The 20236-nt window shown below is 35.5% G+C and overlaps 4 protein-coding genes across 5 annotated transcripts; 1 reads left to right on the forward strand and 3 right to left on the reverse strand.

Annotated features, from left to right (window-relative positions):
- Positions 1-1389: 1389 nt before the first annotated feature.
- On the reverse strand, positions 1390-8057 carry LOC147553038 (uncharacterized). Its single transcript, XM_086666577.1, has 4 exons — positions 7244-8057; positions 5292-5518; positions 4374-5160; positions 1390-3734 (listed from the first exon to the last, which is right to left on the reverse strand). Exons 2-4 carry the CDS (start codon positions 5514-5516, stop codon positions 1621-1623), a joined length of 3126 nt encoding a protein of 1041 aa, XP_086522703.1. The 5' UTR covers positions 5517-5518; positions 7244-8057; the 3' UTR covers positions 1390-1620.
- Positions 8058-12858: 4801 nt separating this feature from the next.
- Positions 12859-14623, reverse strand: LOC147553039 (large ribosomal subunit protein uL6m-like). The gene is made up of 2 exons (XM_086672546.1): positions 14552-14623; positions 12859-13407 (listed from the first exon to the last, which is right to left on the reverse strand). The coding sequence occupies exon 2, from the start codon at positions 13405-13407 to the stop codon at positions 13099-13101; it is 309 nt and encodes a 102-aa protein (XP_086528672.1). The 5' UTR covers positions 14552-14623; the 3' UTR covers positions 12859-13098.
- Positions 14624-15934: 1311 nt separating this feature from the next.
- LOC147553040 (uncharacterized) lies at positions 15935-17973 on the forward strand. Of its 2 annotated transcripts, none has more exons than XM_086671175.1 (3): positions 15935-16040; positions 17288-17486; positions 17605-17973. In XM_086671175.1, exons 2-3 carry the CDS (start codon positions 17304-17306, stop codon positions 17695-17697), a joined length of 276 nt encoding a protein of 91 aa, XP_086527301.1. In that variant the 5' UTR covers positions 15935-16040; positions 17288-17303; the 3' UTR covers positions 17698-17973. The 2 variants fall into 2 exon arrangements, with proteins under 2 accessions (XP_086527301.1, XP_086527302.1); XM_086671176.1 differs by lacking the exon at positions 15935-16040 and adding an exon at positions 16109-16230.
- A 1332-nt stretch (positions 17974-19305) lies between these two features.
- On the reverse strand, positions 19306-20104 carry LOC147553041 (uncharacterized). Its single transcript, XM_086671174.1, has 2 exons — positions 19861-20104; positions 19306-19770 (listed from the first exon to the last, which is right to left on the reverse strand). The coding sequence occupies exons 1-2, from the start codon at positions 19984-19986 to the stop codon at positions 19525-19527; spliced, it is 372 nt and encodes a 123-aa protein (XP_086527300.1). The 5' UTR covers positions 19987-20104; the 3' UTR covers positions 19306-19524.
- Positions 20105-20236: the final 132 nt, after the last annotated feature.

Below are 20236 nucleotides of genomic sequence, written 5' to 3' on the forward strand. Positions count from 1 at the left end.
CTTATATCTCACATAACCGACTGAGTTGTTTTAATATATAGGATGGGCCAACAATTTAGAGAAGCTCCATGATTACTGAGAGGTCCTAAAGATTGCCATAAGCATGCCCCTCTGTACATACATGACGGTCTATGGACACTCGGATTAGGCCTAATCTATGTTGAGCTTGAAAAACACTGACTCGGGCCAGTATGGAACTCCCAGAAAGTGTTCAAAGAGAGTCAGACCTATAGAAAAATTTAAGAGCATTTTTAAACCCGGGATCATTTTGTTCTATAATGAAACCAGAAAAATGGTCAACAGTTGGTAGCCCAAGTGGTTCCAAGGTGTTGACATAAACTCCAAAAATCCCTGGAGGTCTCAGGTTCGAATCCCAGATAAGGTGGAATCTTTGGTTATTTGATATGGGATTATTAGGGTGTAAATAATGTAGTTGGGCTTTAGGCCATTGTCATGTTGGGCTATAGACCCGGTCTTGTTTCAGTTTGAGTGGGCAGTTATTGAGCGTATCACATCTTTGATGTATCAATGCCAAATGTAACGACATACGTAGATCGTAGTCGAAATCCAAAAAAAAAAAAAAAAAGAAACCAGAAAAATGGGAAGGGGCAAAACTACGATATTGAAAAAGTGTGCTTTCTTTTAGGTCACATAATCCTTATTGAGATCATTGTACTTTTCTTTTATCTACAACTCAATTTTTCTTGTATTGGGTACCTTACTTTCTTTAATGAGAGTTTTTTTTGGCTAATTAATTGACTTTTTAGGGTAAAATAATGGACAATTGTGAAGGAACATCACTTGCTCAAACTCATCCCCAAGCCTTTAGGGAGTTTCTCTTTTAATTTGCACTATATAGCCATTTTCTCTTTCTTATGAAAGAGCCATATTCTCTCTGTCACCTATGCTTTGTTTCTTTATGGACTATTAGTTTTTTGAGATATTCCTTTTAGCACACAAATTTAGCAACATTAACATGTGGAGAGCACTTGAAAGTAAGGTCCTACTAGTGAAGTTAGAGTTAAGTTTTCTACTAATAAAAGTTATTTAATTCTTGAAAAAAGAAGAAGATTGAAAGTGTACTTTTTCCGTAAACAATTGCTTTCAAAGAATATATTGAGTGGAAGAATATATCAGAGTACCGCCACGATATTTCAAGGTTTTCACCGAAAAAAGAAAAGGGTTCAAAATTGGGTTGCCTAGAGAAAATACATTAGCCCCTATGAGGGTCGGATAAGGCTTATCTTTTCTCTACATCTGACGTACTCTGCTTTTATATTCATCTTATATCTTTTGTCTCATCGTCCTTATTCTAACTCAAAACTAGTACGAGAAGAAAATTTAATAATAATATATATATATATATTCAAATTAAACGATAAAGTTCTATTTGAAATGTCGAACAACTTACTGAAAGTACAATCAAATCTTCATACAAGAAATATAGCAAAATTATTTGTGAACTAAACAAGCTGCGAAAATGGAAACAGCGTAATCAAAGAAAAACTCTTCAACTTTGGCTAAGAAAAACATGTACAAAGGCAATTATCCTAATTGCTCACAACCTACCAATTGTATCTCTATATAAATTCTTGAATCATAATCCGATTTATGACTTTTCTATATTAGAGTTAAAGGGATGGGAGCTTTACCCGCGGGAAATCTCTGACGGCGTGGTCTTCTAGTTGTATTTCCCCACCCTTTGAGGCTTCTATCGTTGAATCCTTGTACGTTATTATTAGGTTGCACTTTAGAGGGTAAATTTGGCATTGTCGTGAGAATGGGAGATACGACATCTGATAGCTTGTTCCCCCTTGCACAGCCATTTCTAGCCGAATTCCTTCTTGTCGCCCGAGCCTGCCATGAACAGCCCGTAGCTCGGATTAGCCCGCCAATTGTTTGGAGATCCTCTGCCACTTCGTACCTGGATAAAGAAGCAAGACCTGGGAGGATATCCCTTTGAAAATCTTTTCTCTGCCTACCTCTCTTTGCTTGGCCTTTTCGACGTTGAGTTAGTGATAAAGATGCACATTTTTCTCCCTCATTTTGATCTTCAGACCTCCATAATGACTTACTGCTTAAGTACTCATCCTCCTTGGTCTCAATTAACTTCAATGTCATGGACTCGAAATAATCCATCTCGTTTGCGGGAGTTTCCTGATTTTGACCATGGTCCTTTCCCTTTAAGACAAATGGCCCCTCATTGTCAAGGTTAATTTTGTCTGACAAAGCTACCTCGGCAAACCAATGGAGCGGGTCCGACCGAGATTCTTCTGAGGACAGAGAACTAACAATACCCGACTGATCACAAACAATGGGAAATGACATTAAAACAATAGATTCTGCTGCAAATCTACTTAGTTCATCTAGTGTTTCCTGTGTTTGGGTAGTTGAGAAATGGACAGGTCTAACTTTGTCCCCTGTAGATTCTAATGCTGAAGAAACACTTTCTTCGAGTGCGGGTACTTCCAGATCTATCTCACTATCAATCTTTCTAGTTCTTGGAAGGCAATTGGTTACCAATGGATCTTCTTCCTCATCCACGATTTCCACAGGCGAATTCAAATTAATGTACTTTCGAGAAACTAAGATGTCTTTATCATGTGCCTTCTCTGTAATCAAATCATCTTTGCTTTGCTCTTTCCCTGATTCAGGTATTTCAGGATCTTGAGACACATTAATATCAATTACCTGTTTTTTCACATTGCTCTGGCACCCTTGATATTCGGATGGATCACGAAGTCGCTTGGAAAAGGTAACAAAAGATGGATCTTCGGAAAATGGTTTGTTAAAAATAGGAAACCCAAGAATCTTTTTACTACTTGAACACTCACCAACTTCAATCTTCTCTGGATCATTAACCAGGGAATATGCCGGAGTATAACCTGAAACAGGAACCTCTTCAGTTCTAGTTTTATGGGGAAGTACGTGAGAATAAGCCTTTAAGAAACTTAATCCCCCTTTATTTGAAAACCCATTTGCTTTGGGAGGTCCATTGTTACAATCTGCTCTTAGCGAAAGTAATTCTCCAGATTGGTCTTCGTCCTCCTCTTCCCCGTCTATAATCACAACTTCTTGTGGAGCCACGTTCTGATGGGCTAGATTCAAGTTCATATCCATCGCCGATTTCACGTCCCTCCTAGAAAATTGATTCACAAAACGCTCTGAAGCTGAAACACTTGCACCATTGCACAGAATATCAAAACTCGTACAAGGAAACTGAGCCTGTGATGCATTAGGGTGTGATTGTGAGCAGTGATAGAAGCCGTTTTGGTAGGTTGCCTCATTTCTGATAGTTGTTTCTAATTTCCCATCGCAATTAAGATGCCGCTTATCTGCAACAAACCGAGGGCTTTGAATCGCTGATCTGTACTGAGCAGAAGTTTCTGTGACTTGAACTGCTTGTTTCTGGCTAAAGTTGCTCTTGGTCATCCAAGAAGGAAGTGATCGGTACCCAGAGTTATTAACGTCAAACTGAGGGAAGACAGGATATGGACTGGGTTTAACGGGAGAACCGACTTGGTCTGAATAGTTGCATTTCGATAGACTTTGACTCCTTTCGAATATTTCGGTGCTACTAATTGCATTACCACTCCATAACTTTCTCTTAGTGTGAGTTGAATTATATTCTGCTGACGGGTCAACTTTCCTGAACTCAGCTTGCATTGATGCCGATGGTGTCCATATCTTCTGTGAACCTTGAGGAGAATAATTCAAGTTGGTACTAGATTGACCTGCAAAGACAATATCCACGTGAACTTTCCACCGTAAGAGTACCAAAGGAATGAATTTACTGATTAAATAGCAAAATGTCATATTTAGACATTTCTTATCGATGTTATATGCCTTGATAGATAAAAGGAGTCCAACTAACAAACGAACTTCAAAGAACTCCTCACAGAACTATCGATGTCATAATTTAGGGGGTTGAAATAAATTGAGTCCTTATCATTATATATTCACAATCTGAAAATCATACAAGAATCATAACATTTGAAATCATTTCCTCAACTTCTTCAACATTCAATTCTCATCTATAAATTCTGGATAATGGTTATTTTCTTGTAAATGACTATTATAGAACTCCAGTTTAAAACAAAAAATATTTAGATGCAGACAAAATCGAATCGCGTTGCCTAAACGGGGGAAGACGTCAACATCTCAACCCCGGGAAGGAAATACAGAAGCTAAATGGATCACGAAATGAGCACCCGACGCATTGAGCCAGACTAACCATACACTACAGGATATGGTTGCTTATCCGAACTTTTCTTCGGCAGTTCATTTGTTGTTTCATTTACCTAAGTTTAATGGAAGACTAAATGAATCTAAATTTAACCATTTCAATAGTATGCAACTTGAGGGAAATTTACCTGCATCGAAGTGAGAAGACAGCCGATCTCCTCTCTTCTCTCCATTCTCCAAATGTGTAGTGTTTAGATAAGGTCCAGTGAACTTGTCTTTCTGGGTGTTCTGAAAAAATTCCATTGGCAGACCTAGAAAAGTAGAGATTTGTTTTTTGTGCAGATCCTGCCCTGAAAAAATTCCAGGGACTGGAGTTGTGGCTTCCTCCACCTGTATGGGTTCATTCAAGTCCGCCAAGTGGTGTCTGTTCCTTAAAAATGTTTCGGAAGTTGAAGCATCTCCTTCAAAACTAGGTTTCGCGTCACGGACAAGAGAGAGCTTTAGATCACTTTCAGATGCACGCCCACATTTCTTTTTAAGAGTATAATCTGTTACCCCGGACACAACGGTATCCTCTTCTTTTTCGATTGGTTCTCCTTCGTCACTATCAATATACTCATCCGCTGGAAGCTGAAGATCAAAGTTTCTCGCGAGTTTCTTCTGTTTGAATTCCGACAAAAAAGTTCTCTCATTTTGCACCGAAATAGGACTTGTTTGCATTTCACTAGCTTTTACAAAAGCCAAACTGGATTTCAAGTTGTCAGTCACAGAAGCAGACAGTCTAGTACTACCAGAGTCAACTGAGGGTAGGGTAGGAAATAGCCATGTCTTTTGAGCATCTTCGGTATGCATTTGAGACGACAGTGGACTTGATCGTGATGCCTCAATAGTTACTATATATTTGCCTCGTTCTTTCCTTTTAACCTCATCCATCCACTCCACGTGTCTTCTGTACACAAGGTGAAGATCATAGAGCTGGAAAATTTGCACAATGAGGTAAAATTAAGTCTTATATCACGGTAATTAGATATGATGTTAACCCAGAAGACTATACTTAACTCATTTTTGAACATTCATAATTTATTTCGGAAGTGGGGTATACTTACTTGTCTCCTAAAAGTTTCTTCCTGCTGAAGCATCGTCTGCCTCAGCTTATCATAAATTGAATATCCATCTGTAGTAGGCCTTGGTAAGTAACTATTGTAATGGTGATGATAATTCGAGGTTTTATCTTCCTGATAAAGGGAGCAGCTACTACTAGCCTCCTCATTAAGATCCCTCATGGAGGAATATCCTTGATAGTAGCTTTCACACTGCACTTTTGTACCCATTCCTGCCAATAGTGACGATACAACCGAGTCAGAAACATGGAGAAATGAAAAATAGTTTAGTACTGAACTGATAACTAAAACAATATTATATATGTATCGACTTATTAGGAACAACGTCGAAGTCAGTGAATACAAACTTTCAGTAAAGAACAAATGGAAGGGCAGATTTTTATATACAGGAGCAGGAAGGCCTATTGATATTTTGACATGTAGAAGAAAGACCAAGAAGGCACGGAATAGAAAAACAGTTTTTTTCCTATTTCAGAAAGAGTAATAGCTACAGCAGAAACTGTGTTTTGTTCCAACAAGCACTGGAAATTCGAGGATAAAAGTGAGGCTAGGTTACCCACACTATAAACCATAATTCTATAATTCTATCACAATAGCAGACTTAGAATGGAGGCCCTGGCATTGGTTATTTTACATATCCAAGTACTTCACGTCAAGACTCGATGAAATCCGGATGGTATTTCGTGAGTGTAAACCAGATTAACATTCAACACAACTAAATCCAGTCCGTTCAGAGCTGCAAAATCCTGTTGCATTTCTTTCTTCTCGAAGGATCGAGCTTTGGTTTGGTCTTCCCTTAGGTCTTGAACAAGCACATTATTGCATTCTCACATATATGATATATCCATTCTTTATATCTTCCTAGAAGTATCCTAATTAAAGGTAACTATACTATTCTTGCTGCATTTTCAGATCTCTATCATATATCCATTCTATATATCTTTGTAATCTAAGTACTGTTTCCAATAGCATAACCAGAGATATGTTGATGATAATACTGACTTCCACCACTCCACCTTGACATAATTGTTCTCCAAAAAGTCTTTCAATGTAACTGTATTCATTCAACCTCTTCTAGAACCATGATCTTGTGGAAGTTATAGAACCAAATGAAACGCAAAAAATGGACCAACGGTATGCAATACTCATCCACCATATTGGATTACCTTTTACAGCATACGTGTAGCAATTGGAAAGCAAAGAGTTTCGGATCCTTAGTGAACAACACATATACATGCCTCTAAGAAAATTGAAATCCTCGTAGCTTATTGACTAAGACAAAAACTCATTAAAGTTAAAGATGGTGACACAAAGGCCAGTAGAAGCTTTTTTCTTCTCTTTTTCCTTTTGGGTTTGATGGATACGCGAAAACTTTCTAAACTTTGGCCTAGTTGATGAGTAGAAAACATTTCAAGTTTCAACTATGAGTACCCATCATCATAGAGAAACATCTATACAAGGCAATGGAATCAATTTAATAAACTTCTAACTATGAATCTTAGAAACATTTCAATTCTATAGAGAGGGAGAAAGAAAGATAGAGACCCAAATCAATGAAAAATCTCACGAGTTCATCACTATGGAAATAATGCTTATTTTTTATGTTAGATGCTAAGTATATAAGAAAGAGGATATACAAATTAGACATAATTAAGACTAAATTTTGAGTTAGAATCATAAGAAATAGAAATGTAGAAAAGGAAAACAAACCTATGAAACTCAAGCACCCAAATTCCCACAAACAAGCAAAATATGTAATAAAGGGGAAAGCAGAACTAAGAACCAATTATGATAGAGAGAGAAAGAGAGAGAGAGAGAGAGAGAGAGAGAGAGAGAGATCAAATCAAAAGACACAAAATTCCATCAAACCCCAAATACCAAACAGAAGAATCTAAAAAGGAAGATAACTGAATAAAATAATAATAAGGAAATTTTACCTCAAACCCACATCTTTTCTTTCACCCCCATCTTCAAAATCTACCATGGATTCAACAAAATCTTGAATAACAACAACCCAACAAACTCCAAAGAAAAACCCAACTCTCTCCATGAAAATTCACAGACATCAATCAACCCACAGTACCAGCATATAAAAAAAAAACCAGAAATTCCACAAAACCAATCAAATGATCTCAAAGAGTGAAAATAAACAAGTGGGTATCCTTGTATAAAACCTCTTTTAGTGGTTAGATCTTAATCTCATGCAGAATGAAGATTTGGATCTAATGGGCCAGAGTCTGAGATAGATAGCGAGAGAGAGAAATCCCAGATAAGAAATCTTCTTCACAAGAACAGTGACATAAAATTTGTCAACATCCGGTCTCTTTTTATTCTCTGTTTTCTTCTTTCTCTTCTTCGATCTGATTACACTTTGTATTTAATTAATAAGAATTGATTTTGTGGGTTTTGAGGAGTGAGAAGAGAGGAAAGGAGAGAGAGAAAGTGTGAGGGATAAAAGAGTGAAAGAAAGAAAAAGAGTATTTCTAGATTCTCTCCACCTTCCTTGCTTTTTGGTGCAGAAATTTAAGAACCCCCCACTCTTCACAAATAGGAGTAATAAAGATCCCCCCACACAACAAAATCACAAAATAAAGAGAATAGATTTTGTTTTCCTCCTACAACAACAAAACCCATAATCTCTCTCTCAAAACATTACTACATTTTACAATTTACTCTAATTTCTTTTAAAGAATCTCTTACATTAACAAAATCAAAATCTCTTTTGTCTTTATTACTTTAGACTTTTGTCCTAACTTATAAAACAAGAGAAATGTTAGGATGACAGAAAAATCTGGCTCAAATTCAAACCAGACAATGGTTTTGCTCAATCTCTCCAGAGAAAGAAAATGGGTTAGATTTGATCGCCCGCATCAGATTCCGACTTGATTTTAGTCTGATTTTTCTGATATTTAATCAGTTTTGAAAACACAAATTTACACTTACATTAATTCACGAGTCATCATAACTTTGTAGTTGTCGTATGTGGGCAAGAGGATTCGAAGCGTCGTTACAAGATTTTTCTTTTGTATTAAAGACATCAAATTTTAGGTTCGGATATACTGATTTGAAAAATATAGATCGACAACAAGCAGATGATTAATACGGTCGGCCTAGAAAAATAGATGAGCTAAGTGTATGTGCTCTACAACGGTAGGCATATTTCAGTCAACTACGTCAATAGTTAATCTGTTGATGACTCATTTTTTGAACTGAATCGATGTTGTTAAGTTTTTTTCTCAAACTAATTCGATCTGGAATTTGCAGAAGAATTTTTTTTCCTAAAGGACTAAACGGAAATCATCGAATACTGACTAATCGAAGCTAAAATGACTAGTTGGTGGCCAAAATGGAATAACCCCTTAATATATTATCTCAAGGGAAATTTTATAAGGCCTCCCCAATTTTGTTAAAAGGCCTCCCCAATTTTGTTAAAAGGCCTCCCCATAAACCATTTTACTTGCTAAATTATCACTAAGGGGAGGCCTTTTAACAAAAATGAGGGGCCCCTGTAAAATCTCCCCTCAATTCCTTTCCTCTTTAATCTTTCTTAAAACAGCTCAAAAAGTTGGTCCCACATTACTGTCGAGTGTCAATAGATAGGTTGCTATCTCAAACATGTTTTAATCTCAATAATACCCTTAATGATATAGGCTATTTACACTGTGTTACTTGAAATTGTTTTTTCATGGAACATGTCCCGTTTGGGTGGGGTCAACTGTGGATCTTGGATCGGATTTTGGGACTAGTTTATTTTACTCTGGATTAGGTTGAGTGGGAAGTGGAATACCAACTCCTGGTACACCAAATTTAAGACAAGTAGGGCAAATACACCCTCCTATAGGAGTGTAATGAGGACTCAGGACATTAAGGGATTTTTTAATCTAACAAAAACTAGAGCTAGATATTCAAACTAAATACTATAAAAATTCCTTTCCGTCTATATGTTTCTCTATCCGAGGACAATGAGGCAGTTTAGTGGAGGATTATATTCGAGTTTGAGCATTATATTCGAGATTGAGTTCACACTTACAATTCTTAAACAGTCTCTTCTTGAAGTATAGACTACATAAAAGTCTAGCCGCGCCTAAAGATCAATCAAGAAAGGTGAATCTACTCTTGAGAGTAATGCCTTATCAACATTTTTTCTGATGTTGTATGTTTATCTTTCTCTTTTACTTTCCTACATGAACTTCAGTGAGAATTTCCTAGATATACCAAGAATTTTACCTGTTGTAGGGAATGTAGATTCTTAACAAATTGGAGAACAAATTGCAAAGTATTAATTGTGGAGTTCATTCTGTTAAGTTTGACAAATAATATAAAAGCAATGTTTCCAAATTTACAGAAGTTTTTTATCATTTTGGATCTCACATTTTTGTGTGCTTTAGTACATTTGTTGCTTTAGACTTTTAGGGAGGAAGAATTTGGGTAGAATATAACCTTGTTTAGGTGCCATAAACTATTTTGAACTAGCTAGGCAAGAGATAAAGCATTTCTTTAGACTATAGGATAACACATTTGTGGACATGTATATACATATGTAAACCGAGTGACAATAAAATGTCTAGAAGAAATGTCTACATATATTTGTCTCCATAATCAATGTCATTACAACTATCTGTGCAGTAAGGTTCATATCTCAATTGTAATGCACCTATTTTAAAAATTTGACAAAATAATTATTCAGTATGAGAGTGAATACCTGTCATTTATTTGATATAGTGTAATTAAAATTACATATAAATGATCTTTGGAGTAGTTTTTATGACAGTTAGAGTGATCCAACACCGTTTAAAGTCAATAATTAATAAGCCTATTCTCACGAATGTATAATATTACTCACTTTGAAAACACATATGTGAACATTTTATGTCATGATACACTTGCCCCATTTTGGGCAACTACAATATTCAACTACCAATACAACTACCAATACATTTTGGGAGTTCAAAGGAAGCTCCATTTTAATGCTTTTGACACCTTCCTACGGGCCAAATTGGTGAAGATTCACGGGTAGAGGAGGTGCTTACAGCAACAAAGTGGGGCATCTATAGAACCTAAATTTGTACTAGTTATTTAACAAAACATTAAATAGAGAGATGAGAAGACAAGAATAATTACATTAACGTGGTCAGATCACGAGTTGCATCAATCACACATACCTTTTAATCCCCTAAATCCGCATTGGTACAGTATTTAGTTTTTTTTTTTTTTTTGATGAAATATACAAGGTTAGTACTGTTTCTATAAATTTTACAATATAACTTATGATATACCCTTTCATCAAAAAAAACTTATGATATACCCACCTTAAATAATATTTTGGTATCTACTCCACTACTACCAACACAGTATCATGAATTTCTAATAATTATTTTGAATTCATGTATAAATAGAAGTCTATCATTTATCGACATGTATCAGTAGAGTATCAATCATATCAGATAACCTAAAAGTAAGTACAGATGAATTTCTTTCAACAAAAAAAAAAAGTACAGATGAATTTTGATGCTCAAGAATGACCTTAAGGGTTTATATAGTCTTTAAAGCCTAAAATGTATTTCAATATGAGAATTATAAGACTTGTTCAATTCATAGTGTATTTTAATACGAGCATATGTTGTCAAATGATACGGGAATATAAATAGATGAAGATGATGAGATGAAAAAAAAATGAAGAATATAAGAAGGTTGAACCAAAGGAGAAGAAGATGACGCCGATGACGAATGTTGAGGACATAATCGATCTGCATGAAAAAGAAGAGGAAGAAGAAAAATCCTAAAACTTCTGAATTTTTTTGAGACAGAAGGTGAATTTTATGAGTAGAGATATTTTTCCAACAAAAACAAAATAAAAAATAACGGAATAACTGATCAGTGATATTATCTAACATGTGGATGATAGATATCGATGATAATCTTGTCACTTTTAGATTTCAAAAAGTAACTTGCTTCGTTCTAATTTGAATAATAAATAGAAGCAAATGACCATATTTTTATTGAAAAAGTTATAGGAGTATCAAAGAGAAATGAATTTCATGTCTGTATTAATTTTATTTAAAATATCTTTCAAATCGATAACTGAACTAGCTGGGTATGCATTTGTTGCTTAAACACACACACAAAGTTGTGTTGCCTCCAGAATCCAGAGCATCAAGCACAAAATGCAGATCTGTAGACGAAGACGAGGCAATGGCTGTCAGAGAAGCAGGTCAAATGGGCTATTGCTGAAAACGTAAAGAAGGTGTTTTTTTTTGGCGACTCAATGAATATCCTAGCTCATCGTTCCCAAGCACACTGTACATCTATTTATATGTTGAAGAATATCAAATCATTGTGTTCTTCTTTTGTATTTTGTACTTTTAATTATGTAAATAGATCTTCTAACAAAGAATCATGTTTGCTTGAAAGTTTTATGGAGTGACACTGGTTTCCTGAGACCTTACACTTGATTTCGAATGAGCTGCAACGGACTCTGACTCTACTACACACTTATGTGTGGGATTCGGTTGCTACTCTTCTTCCTTTCATGAATGGCTGGACCGCTGTTAGATTTAAGACAGTTCGGCAGACGGCTTATCAAATAGCCATGAGAGTTATACTTAGGAGAATTAATTTTATGTTGCACTTCACGATTTCTAGCTCCTTTGTTGTAACTTTGCTTTTCCATCTGTAAACTCCCGGTTTTATAAATAATACGATGTTTACGATTGTCTCAAAAAAAACAAAGAATCATACAAGTTGGCTAAATGGTCTAGGAGACATACTACTTCTAAGTATTGGTGCCAATCTGATATCTTATGAGTTAATTCTTATATGGCCCCCTACTTTGTGACCAGCTTCCTTTATGGCTCCCTTTTTTTCGTAAATTCAAATCTGACCCCCTATTTTCAAGTAAATGTCATTACTACCCTTCTTAATTTTAAATTTAAAACATTTAAAAAACATTATTTCCACCTCACCCCTCTCTCTCTCTCCACCTCATCTCTCTCTACAACTCACCCCTCTAGAGCATGCCATCCATTTAAATAATGGGTGAGGTGGAAATAATGTTTTTTAAATGTTTTAAATTTAAAATTAAGAAGGGTAGTAATGACATTTACTTGAAAATAGGGGGTCATATTTGAATTTACGAAAAAAAAGGGGGCCATAAAGGAAGCTGGTCACAAAGTAGGGGGCCATATAGGAATTAACTCATATCTTATCTAGTTGCAAAGATCTCCAAAGTAAATGAATTAATTAAATGCAGTTTTCTTACAAAAAAAAAAAGTTCTTTAAAAGTTTTAAATGTATGTTACAAATCATAGCCTCCCAATTAAAAACAAAATGGTTTTGAAAGTTTTTAATTTCGCCAGCGACTAGACTCTAATCAAATAGAATAATAATCGTTTGACTAATATAATCATTTCCTGCGTGTATGCAACAATTATACAACAGATTCGTTTTAAATACCTCCAAACTCCATTTAATAATATAAAAGAACCCAGAATTTTAGTTAGCAAGTAGATCAAAATGGAAGTTCAAAAAAAAAAAAAAAAAAAGTAGATCAAAATGGCAGCAAAAAGCTACTAAGGTAGAGAATATTGAATTCTTCCAAAATTATGATTCATTACTGTTACTCTGTTATTTGCTCATCAAAATAAGAATAACATAAATACCTGATAAACTTCTGAAATGATTCAAATCCTTCTTCTAAGCTACACGAATGAAGAAACGAGTTTTGTGCATCTTGGGCCTCGTATCTTTGTCCTAGAAACCAAAAAATTGAATCTGAAACTACAGCTTGAAGCAATCATTTTGATTTCTTTCCTTGTTTCTTCTTTATAACTTCATCTGTATACATTATTCCTTTGCCTTTATAGACTTCAGGTGGCTTACAACTACGAACTGCAGCAGCAAATTGGTGAACCCGTTGTTTGTCTAACCCGGTACAGCACACTATATTTGGTTTGAAACAAAACACACGAACGGCTGGTGGAACGGTCAGTTCGACTTCATGACTGTATCCCAATTTCAAGAACAAAAGACGGCCTTCTGATTCAGCTCTGGCCTTGAATCCAACCCCAACAATTTTCAGAAACCGAAAAAATTTAGCTTCCATCTGCAATTTTTTGAACTGTCAAAACTCCAAAACAACTGACAGAAAAGAGAAATGAAGGAAATAATAACACTAATGTAGTTCAGGAGAATATGTCTATCATTCTTGCCAAAAATCATATGGTTCTACGGAAATTTCCATAAATTGCTCGAAAATTTGACGGTGATTGTTTCATTCAAACCATGAATTAAGAATTTTGATAACAGTGTTTCACTTGGGTGTGAGGTTGCCATCACATGAAAAAGAGAATGAAAAGAAAATTGTCGCTAGTATAATGATCTATAAGTGAGCGGTATGAAAGTTGGTTAATATATTAACCTAATCTTAAATGGGTAAGAACTAACAAGTTCTGAAAAATAGACTAAATGAATTAAGACGATGATTATTGATACACGGGTGCGACAACTAGTGCAAACTCGAAATCTACTAAAATGTTACCCTCCTAGCAGTACTCATTTGTTATACAACTGTATAACAAAGAATTTCACTTTCCCATATTTTTATTCGTTACGTGCGGGTATTATCGGGCGATTTTGAATTTACAAATGCAAAAATAATGATCTTAAGTCGTCGCTATTTCTAGACATTTAGTTTAGATTCACTGCTATGAGAGGGTTTAAGGTACCATTTTTTTTATTTTTAGGGTTGTACTCAAAAGAAAATTCTCCAGGCACCTAAAATATCAAACCCTAACCATGGGGTTTAGCAAGAAATTATGATTTCAAACTCAACTAAATAATATTTTTCTATCACTAAATAGAATTGCTTCAAAATATTCCAACTCATGAATTATGATCATGGGGTCTAAATTAAGAACAATTCATCCACCTTACTTTTAAACCCATTTCATTTCCCTCAACTTTCAAATCATCATGCTCACCTCTATTAAGGTTCCAAAATCAATCAAATTTTAGAACCCTAATTTCAAAATTTAACAAACAGGCATATAAAGATAGGTAGTAAGTGACATATATTTGTTGGTATAAATCAACTGACTATTTCATCACAGATAAAACCCTAAATAAGAACCAACACAAAATAGCTGATAATGAGATCTTAAACCCTAGCTACCTTAAACCCTCAACACAAAATATGCAAGTAAGAACAAAGTGAATCGCAGAAAATCATAAACAACAAAAAAACGTACCTTTCAGATCTAATTGCCCGATTTTGTGACCTAGAGAGAGACAGAGAGAGAGAAGAGGTGGGTTACTCAAGCTCAGAGTTTAAAAATGGAGGGGTAGGCGAAAAGGGTTTTATCAGTGGATGGTTTTAGCGGGTATGATATTTCAACCCAACATTTTTCTGATATTTAGTAATAGGGGCTATGAACATTTTCGCGTGAAATCTGTCTAATATTTTTCATGCAAAAATTTTCGTGGTCCAAATCATTCTCTTCCCCAATTGTGATGTCAGACATAAGAAACCGATAATTATTGTGTTCACCCCAATCCTAGTTAGGCCTTCAAAACGAACCAGATACTCGATACCAGAGCCGTGTTTGGAGGCGGGCGGGCAGGGCGTCCGCCCTGGGCCCCCACCCCCTAAAAGGCCCACTTCTTATGGAGGTCGCACTTAGATTATATATAAATAACGCTAAACTCTTTAATGTGAAGCTCCATCAGCTCTAGTGGTCATGTTAGTGGATTTCCACAGTTGAGACACGGATTCGAAACCCATCACTCGATTTTTTTCTTTTCCTTAAAATTGTGAGGTTGAGAGAATTATTGCTAAATCAATTCTTATTTATGCTCCGTCACACTTTTTCTTTAGACTGTTTTGTTGTTTGGGTGCATATCTTTCTTCTTTAGGCGTGTTTTTAAGAAAAAGAGATCTAAGTGTTTTTTTTTATTCTAACAATACATAAATACTTATGAGAAAATCATGATACAAAAGATATCATATTAAAAAAATCGCTTAGACTCTAAACTATACGTTGTACAAAGATTTTGTTTTATCATTTTAAGTTAATCGTGCTCATTAGAAGTCTTTAATTGGCGTGTGGTTCAATTTTTACTTGTAATTTTTTTTTTATTATACCAAAGGCCATAATCAAACTTCGCCCAGGGCCCTCAAATTCCTAGCCACGGCTCTGCTCGATACTAAAGTTAAAATCCAATCTTATATCTCCAGCTAAGTACTTTGGGATCTTATGTTGTGTTTCATAACAAAATTAAATTCTTATTAAGTGTTTATTCGTTGATTTTTACTCTTATTACCCAAATATCACTTACATGATCCGCCTGATACCTAATCGACCTTGTATGTGCATCGGATTTAGATTAGACAAGACTGACTCGATTACTCTAAGTGCTGACGAATGATGGCACTCCACGGAGCCCCAGATAGAGAAATTTTGGCATGCGGATTGTCCATCGGGACGGATTCCCACTCATGAGAGTCATGACTACAATGTCCAAGTTCTCAATCTTCCTTGTGGGCCCAGATATTTCCGCCCAAAATTTAACTACCAAAAAAGTTCCACCAAAATCATAAACAAATGTTGAAATGACGAATATCTCCTTATGTATCGTCGTCTCTCTCAAAATCTCAAGCTAACCTTCTCTTCAAGTCTCAATCTCTCCCCTTTCAACAAAAAAAAAAAAAATCTCAATCTCTCCCGTCTCGCTCTTCAGGTTCTCTCTCTAGCCCCAGTCTTTGATTTCTTCATTTATATCTCTTTCAATCATCTGGTTGTTTATTGTTTATTTTTGGCTAACTAATTCTGTATTTATGTTGCTTGATTTTTGGATTCAATTTTAGGGCATACATAACATAGTCAATTCAAGAAATTAGTGGAAAAGCTTTAAGATTGAAAATTTTCCTGTATGTCAATTTGTTAGATCATGGTTTGGTTCTTTAATATAGTCCTGCATTTTTTTTGTTCCTATTGATGATGAATTCTACTTCAGTTTTGGGGCTTACTCTGTGCTGGTTTTTGTTATTTGATATAGATGTCAGTTTGTCTTATTGCTTTTACTGTTTTGGATCTTAAATTTAGGTTTTCTTTTTTAAAATTTAAACTCAAAACAGTAATGGGATTAGTTTTGCATCATTTAGGTTTAAAGACTAAATCCACTGGTAATCAAGGAATTTAGAACAACACAAGTTGAATTGATCGTGACGAGCTAAACCCCGTTTTAGGATTTAATTTGCTCGACCAATCCCTCCCTTTTAGGATTGACCACTGTCCGCCTCTTCATCCTATTCTCTCTTCTACACATAGGTAATAGTCTGATTGCTTGGGAGAGCGTCTTGAGGCTGGAGTCTGTAGGTTTTGTGTGTGCTCAAGCTTAATTTGTGTCGAGGTCTTCTGGATGAGCTTGTGGAGCCTTCGCCGAGAACAAAACCCATTATGTGTTGGGCTTGGACTTGGCCTGGCTTCCAAAATCAAAAACAATGTGAGAACTTCTAAGACTTGGGGAGTTACGACATATCCTTTAAGGACGGTTGGATGATGTAGCACGGACGAAGATCGTATAGAAATTAGAAGAAAGAGATGTAAGTGCAGAAATTGGATGAAAGAGAGGGTATGAAGAAGAGGACCGGAATAGGAAATGAAATAGAGAAGAGAGGGAAAGAAATAGAGGGAGGAGGAGATTAGAGAGTAGATGAGACAATTCATTCATTTGTCATCATGATTAAGTCTTGGAAAAAAAAAGTACTTAGAAAATAGAAAACCAATTGAAATCCGATTTTTCTTCTCTTACGTTTTTGTCTTCAGTTTTGTTATGCGACTTCCGTCTGTGTCCAACTTTTATGATTGCATATACTTGTTTTATCCTAGTTTAGTATCAAGGGACGAGGGAAGACATAGAAGTATTAGTAATTTAGAAACTGACATGAGGAGGAGTTTGTATTAACAACCGAAGGTCTCTTACAGGTCAATTTAACGAGAAATGAACTCTCAAAAAAGTCAACCTGAATCAGGAGCAGTACCCCCAGCCCCAGCCACAACTTCTTGTCGAAAGAAGAAATCAGATGATGCCAGTGTGTTAGCCGATATAAGGGATCACATTGATGAGTTTGTTAATGCGTCAATGGATGAACACAAAACTTGCTTTAAGAAGACCATTCAGAAGGTTAGTATATAAGATACTATTTCTGATACACAAGAAGATAATATATTGGTTGATATGTCAACTCACATGTAAATTTATACATTTCTGATAATTGTATCTTAATTTTGGTGCATGTTAGATGTTTAGTATGTCGAAGATTGTGGCAGAGAAGAAGTCAAGTGTTAATGAAGTTGAAAGCATTCTGCCCCTTGAAACAACTATTGCTGAGTAGATGGTTGCTCATTGGTGAATAATGAGTTATCTAGATTTGGCCAATGATCGAGGTTCCTGAATCCGGGTATGTCGGTTTCAGCTTCTCCGAATATCGTTTATTTTCCAGTGCTATTGAAACAGTTACGATAATTCTGTCCACATGACTTAGCAAGTTTATTAACGATTGCGTGTGACTGAAAAATAAAGTAACTTGTTAAATTGAATCGTATATACGTTGTTTAGAATATGTATTTGTTCTTTCAATCAATTTTTAAAGAACGTAAAAATGTTAGAATGAGTTTATCAGCTTCCATAAGTAGCACTTTTCAAATGTATAAACGGGTGCATACGTATAACTACAATCACGTCATGCCATGGATAGTTTGTGCATGAGTCAGCAAATGAAATACTATCGCATGGAATATATTATGCTTTGGCTAACTCTGACTATATGTTATTATGGCGATATGTTGCTGATATTTAATGATCCTTCTTGTGTTGCTTGGCAAAAATATCCAATATTTTCATATCATTTATCACTCCTTTGGAGATATGCAAAAAATCCTATATCATCTATTTAGCGACCAAATCTTGCTAACAAATGCAAATACATGGACAAGTATAATGAAATCACACTCTCCTCCAAGATAGCAGGAGCAAGCCCACGTTGGGTTTGCTATTCTTACATTTTTAGACCAATTCACGGATGGACAACTTTAAGCAAAATTATAACAAAGATGAGAGAATTTCATATAAAAACTTGAGCCAATAAGCTAGAATCCTTTAGTATAACTATATTCCTAATTTCCACATATATCGACTGGTGTCGGTAGAAAATGGACACAGGATAAGGACTGACATTAAGAACAAGGTCACATGGCAAGTGGGTTTTGTGAATACTATTAGGCACCCATTTTTTTCCCCTTATCCACAAAAGAACAGAAATCACATTCTTTTCGTTATTGTTATTATTATGTTATCTCCTGGAAGTAAGAAAAATAAAGCGGAACTTTGATGCAGATCCCATCTGAATATAGAACTAAATAAACAGGCTTATCCTTATCCATCATGATAATGTTCTTGGACTGATATCCTGAGTGGTTTGAAGTAGCAGATACACTATCACTACTCTGTCTACACATGATATATATTTTGCAGTCACATTATAGATAAGATTTATCTTTTCTTGGATGTATTAATGATGCTTTATTGCTTTTAGGTTTCCTCATGTTTATTGTCTTTCCTGTTTATGATAGTGACTTCAACAACGTGTCGATCTTTCTAAGGCTAATTCAAAACGTATGAACTCGAAATAATAAAATTTATTCAAACACCAATATACTCATATGTTGGTCTTTTAGGGTTTCAGATTGTTGTTTTTGGTACATGCCAGTGTATCGCTCTATTCATGCCATTTGATGTAATCTCGTCGATAGTTCCTTTAGAAAACAAACAGAGGTTGTTGGTATTATCGTTTCTGCTTAATACTTTTCCATAGTTGTATTAGGGTTTGAACTTTGAAAGAACTCCCATCTTTGTGCTCGGAGGAGACGATTGAATTAGACAAGAAGATCGGAACTCTTTAAGTTTTTAGATAATCACAGAAACTTCTGTTCTGCCAAAAGAATAATGCAAACATTCTTAGTAACATTCATGAATAACTAGTACTAGTTAGTAACCGAAAACTACATTCTCCCTCAGTCTCGCGATCTAACTCACAATAAGTTGAAACCTAGATTGGTAGTTCTCTTTAATCACTACTATACTTAGACAAACACACTTACCAACACACACAAACACACACAAACACACAAGAAAGCTCTAAAAAGAAAAAGAAGACATGATCCTAATGGTTGTTAGACGAAACAGTTTGATTCACGACAGGATATTTTCGTGCGTTCTTGACAATTTTTGTTAATGCAGCTTGGCCAAGATCAAGTCCACAAGCATCAGCAAGTTGAATCAGATAAAGTAAGACATCTGAAAGTTCTTCCTCCAAATGCTCCTTGTCAGAATTAGTCCAATTTGGAAGTCCTTTAGCTACCTCACCTTTCCATTGGAATATCTCAGACAGTTCTCCAACCTCACCTACCTGCACAAAGTAAAACCGAACCCCGAAAATTTACACATAATATACAACAATGGAGAGAAGTGAAGAAACCCTAGATGAAAATAGACTTACAAGTGCTAAAAGAAGGTTTCTTGGACTATGAAACTGTTCCCATCCTCTTACTCTAGCAAACTCTGAAAGCCTATCTCTTAACTCTTGAAGAGAAACATCTTTAACAGTACTTGCAGAATGATCCATTTCTTATTATAACCCTCTTTTTCTTGTACTCTATACTATCATTCATTCATTCCCTTAGGACCCTCTCTTGATCTCATATTTAAATAGAGGATGAGTGTGAGGGATAGTGACAAAGAAGTAGATAGAGAACCCAATATAGATAGAGGGAGAGACGATTGTCTAACCAATTAGAGAGGGGGTAGTAAGTGGAGGCTTGGAGCACTCTTAGAGGGTGTTTGATTTTTTAGCACTTACAAGTGCTACCACTTAC

The sequence above is a fragment of the Eschscholzia californica genome, unplaced genomic scaffold (assembly GCF_041429995.1).
Source record: "Eschscholzia californica isolate CP2 unplaced genomic scaffold, dmEscCali1.0.p SCAF_3, whole genome shotgun sequence".
Lineage (NCBI taxonomy): Eukaryota > Viridiplantae > Streptophyta > Magnoliopsida > Ranunculales > Papaveraceae > Eschscholzia > Eschscholzia californica.

Excerpts from the sequence above, each read along its gene's own strand:
- LOC147553038 (XM_086666577.1), bottom strand. The coding sequence starts at position 5,516 with ATGGGTACAAAAGTGCAGTGTGAAAGCTACTATCAAGGATATTCCTCC. Across the intron at positions 5,161-5,291 it reads AAGAAACTTTTAGGAGACAA|CTCTATGATCTTCACCTTGT; the intron begins GTAAGTATACCC and ends CAAATTTTCCAG. Across the intron at positions 3,735-4,373 it reads GTCTTCTCACTTCGATGCAG|GTCAATCTAGTACCAACTTG; the intron begins GTAAATTTCCCT and ends TTGTCTTTGCAG.
- LOC147553039 (XM_086672546.1), bottom strand. The coding sequence starts at position 13,407 with ATGGAAGCTAAATTTTTTCGGTTTCTGAAAATTGTTGGGGTTGGATTC.
- LOC147553040 (XM_086671175.1), top strand. The coding sequence starts at position 17,304 with ATGAACTCTCAAAAAAGTCAACCTGAATCAGGAGCAGTACCCCCAGCC. Across the intron at positions 17,487-17,604 it reads TTAAGAAGACCATTCAGAAG|ATGTTTAGTATGTCGAAGAT; the intron begins GTTAGTATATAA and ends GGTGCATGTTAG.
- LOC147553041 (XM_086671174.1), bottom strand. The coding sequence starts at position 19,986 with ATGGATCATTCTGCAAGTACTGTTAAAGATGTTTCTCTTCAAGAGTTA. Across the intron at positions 19,771-19,860 it reads GAAACCTTCTTTTAGCACTT|GTAGGTGAGGTTGGAGAACT; the intron begins GTAAGTCTATTT and ends TACTTTGTGCAG.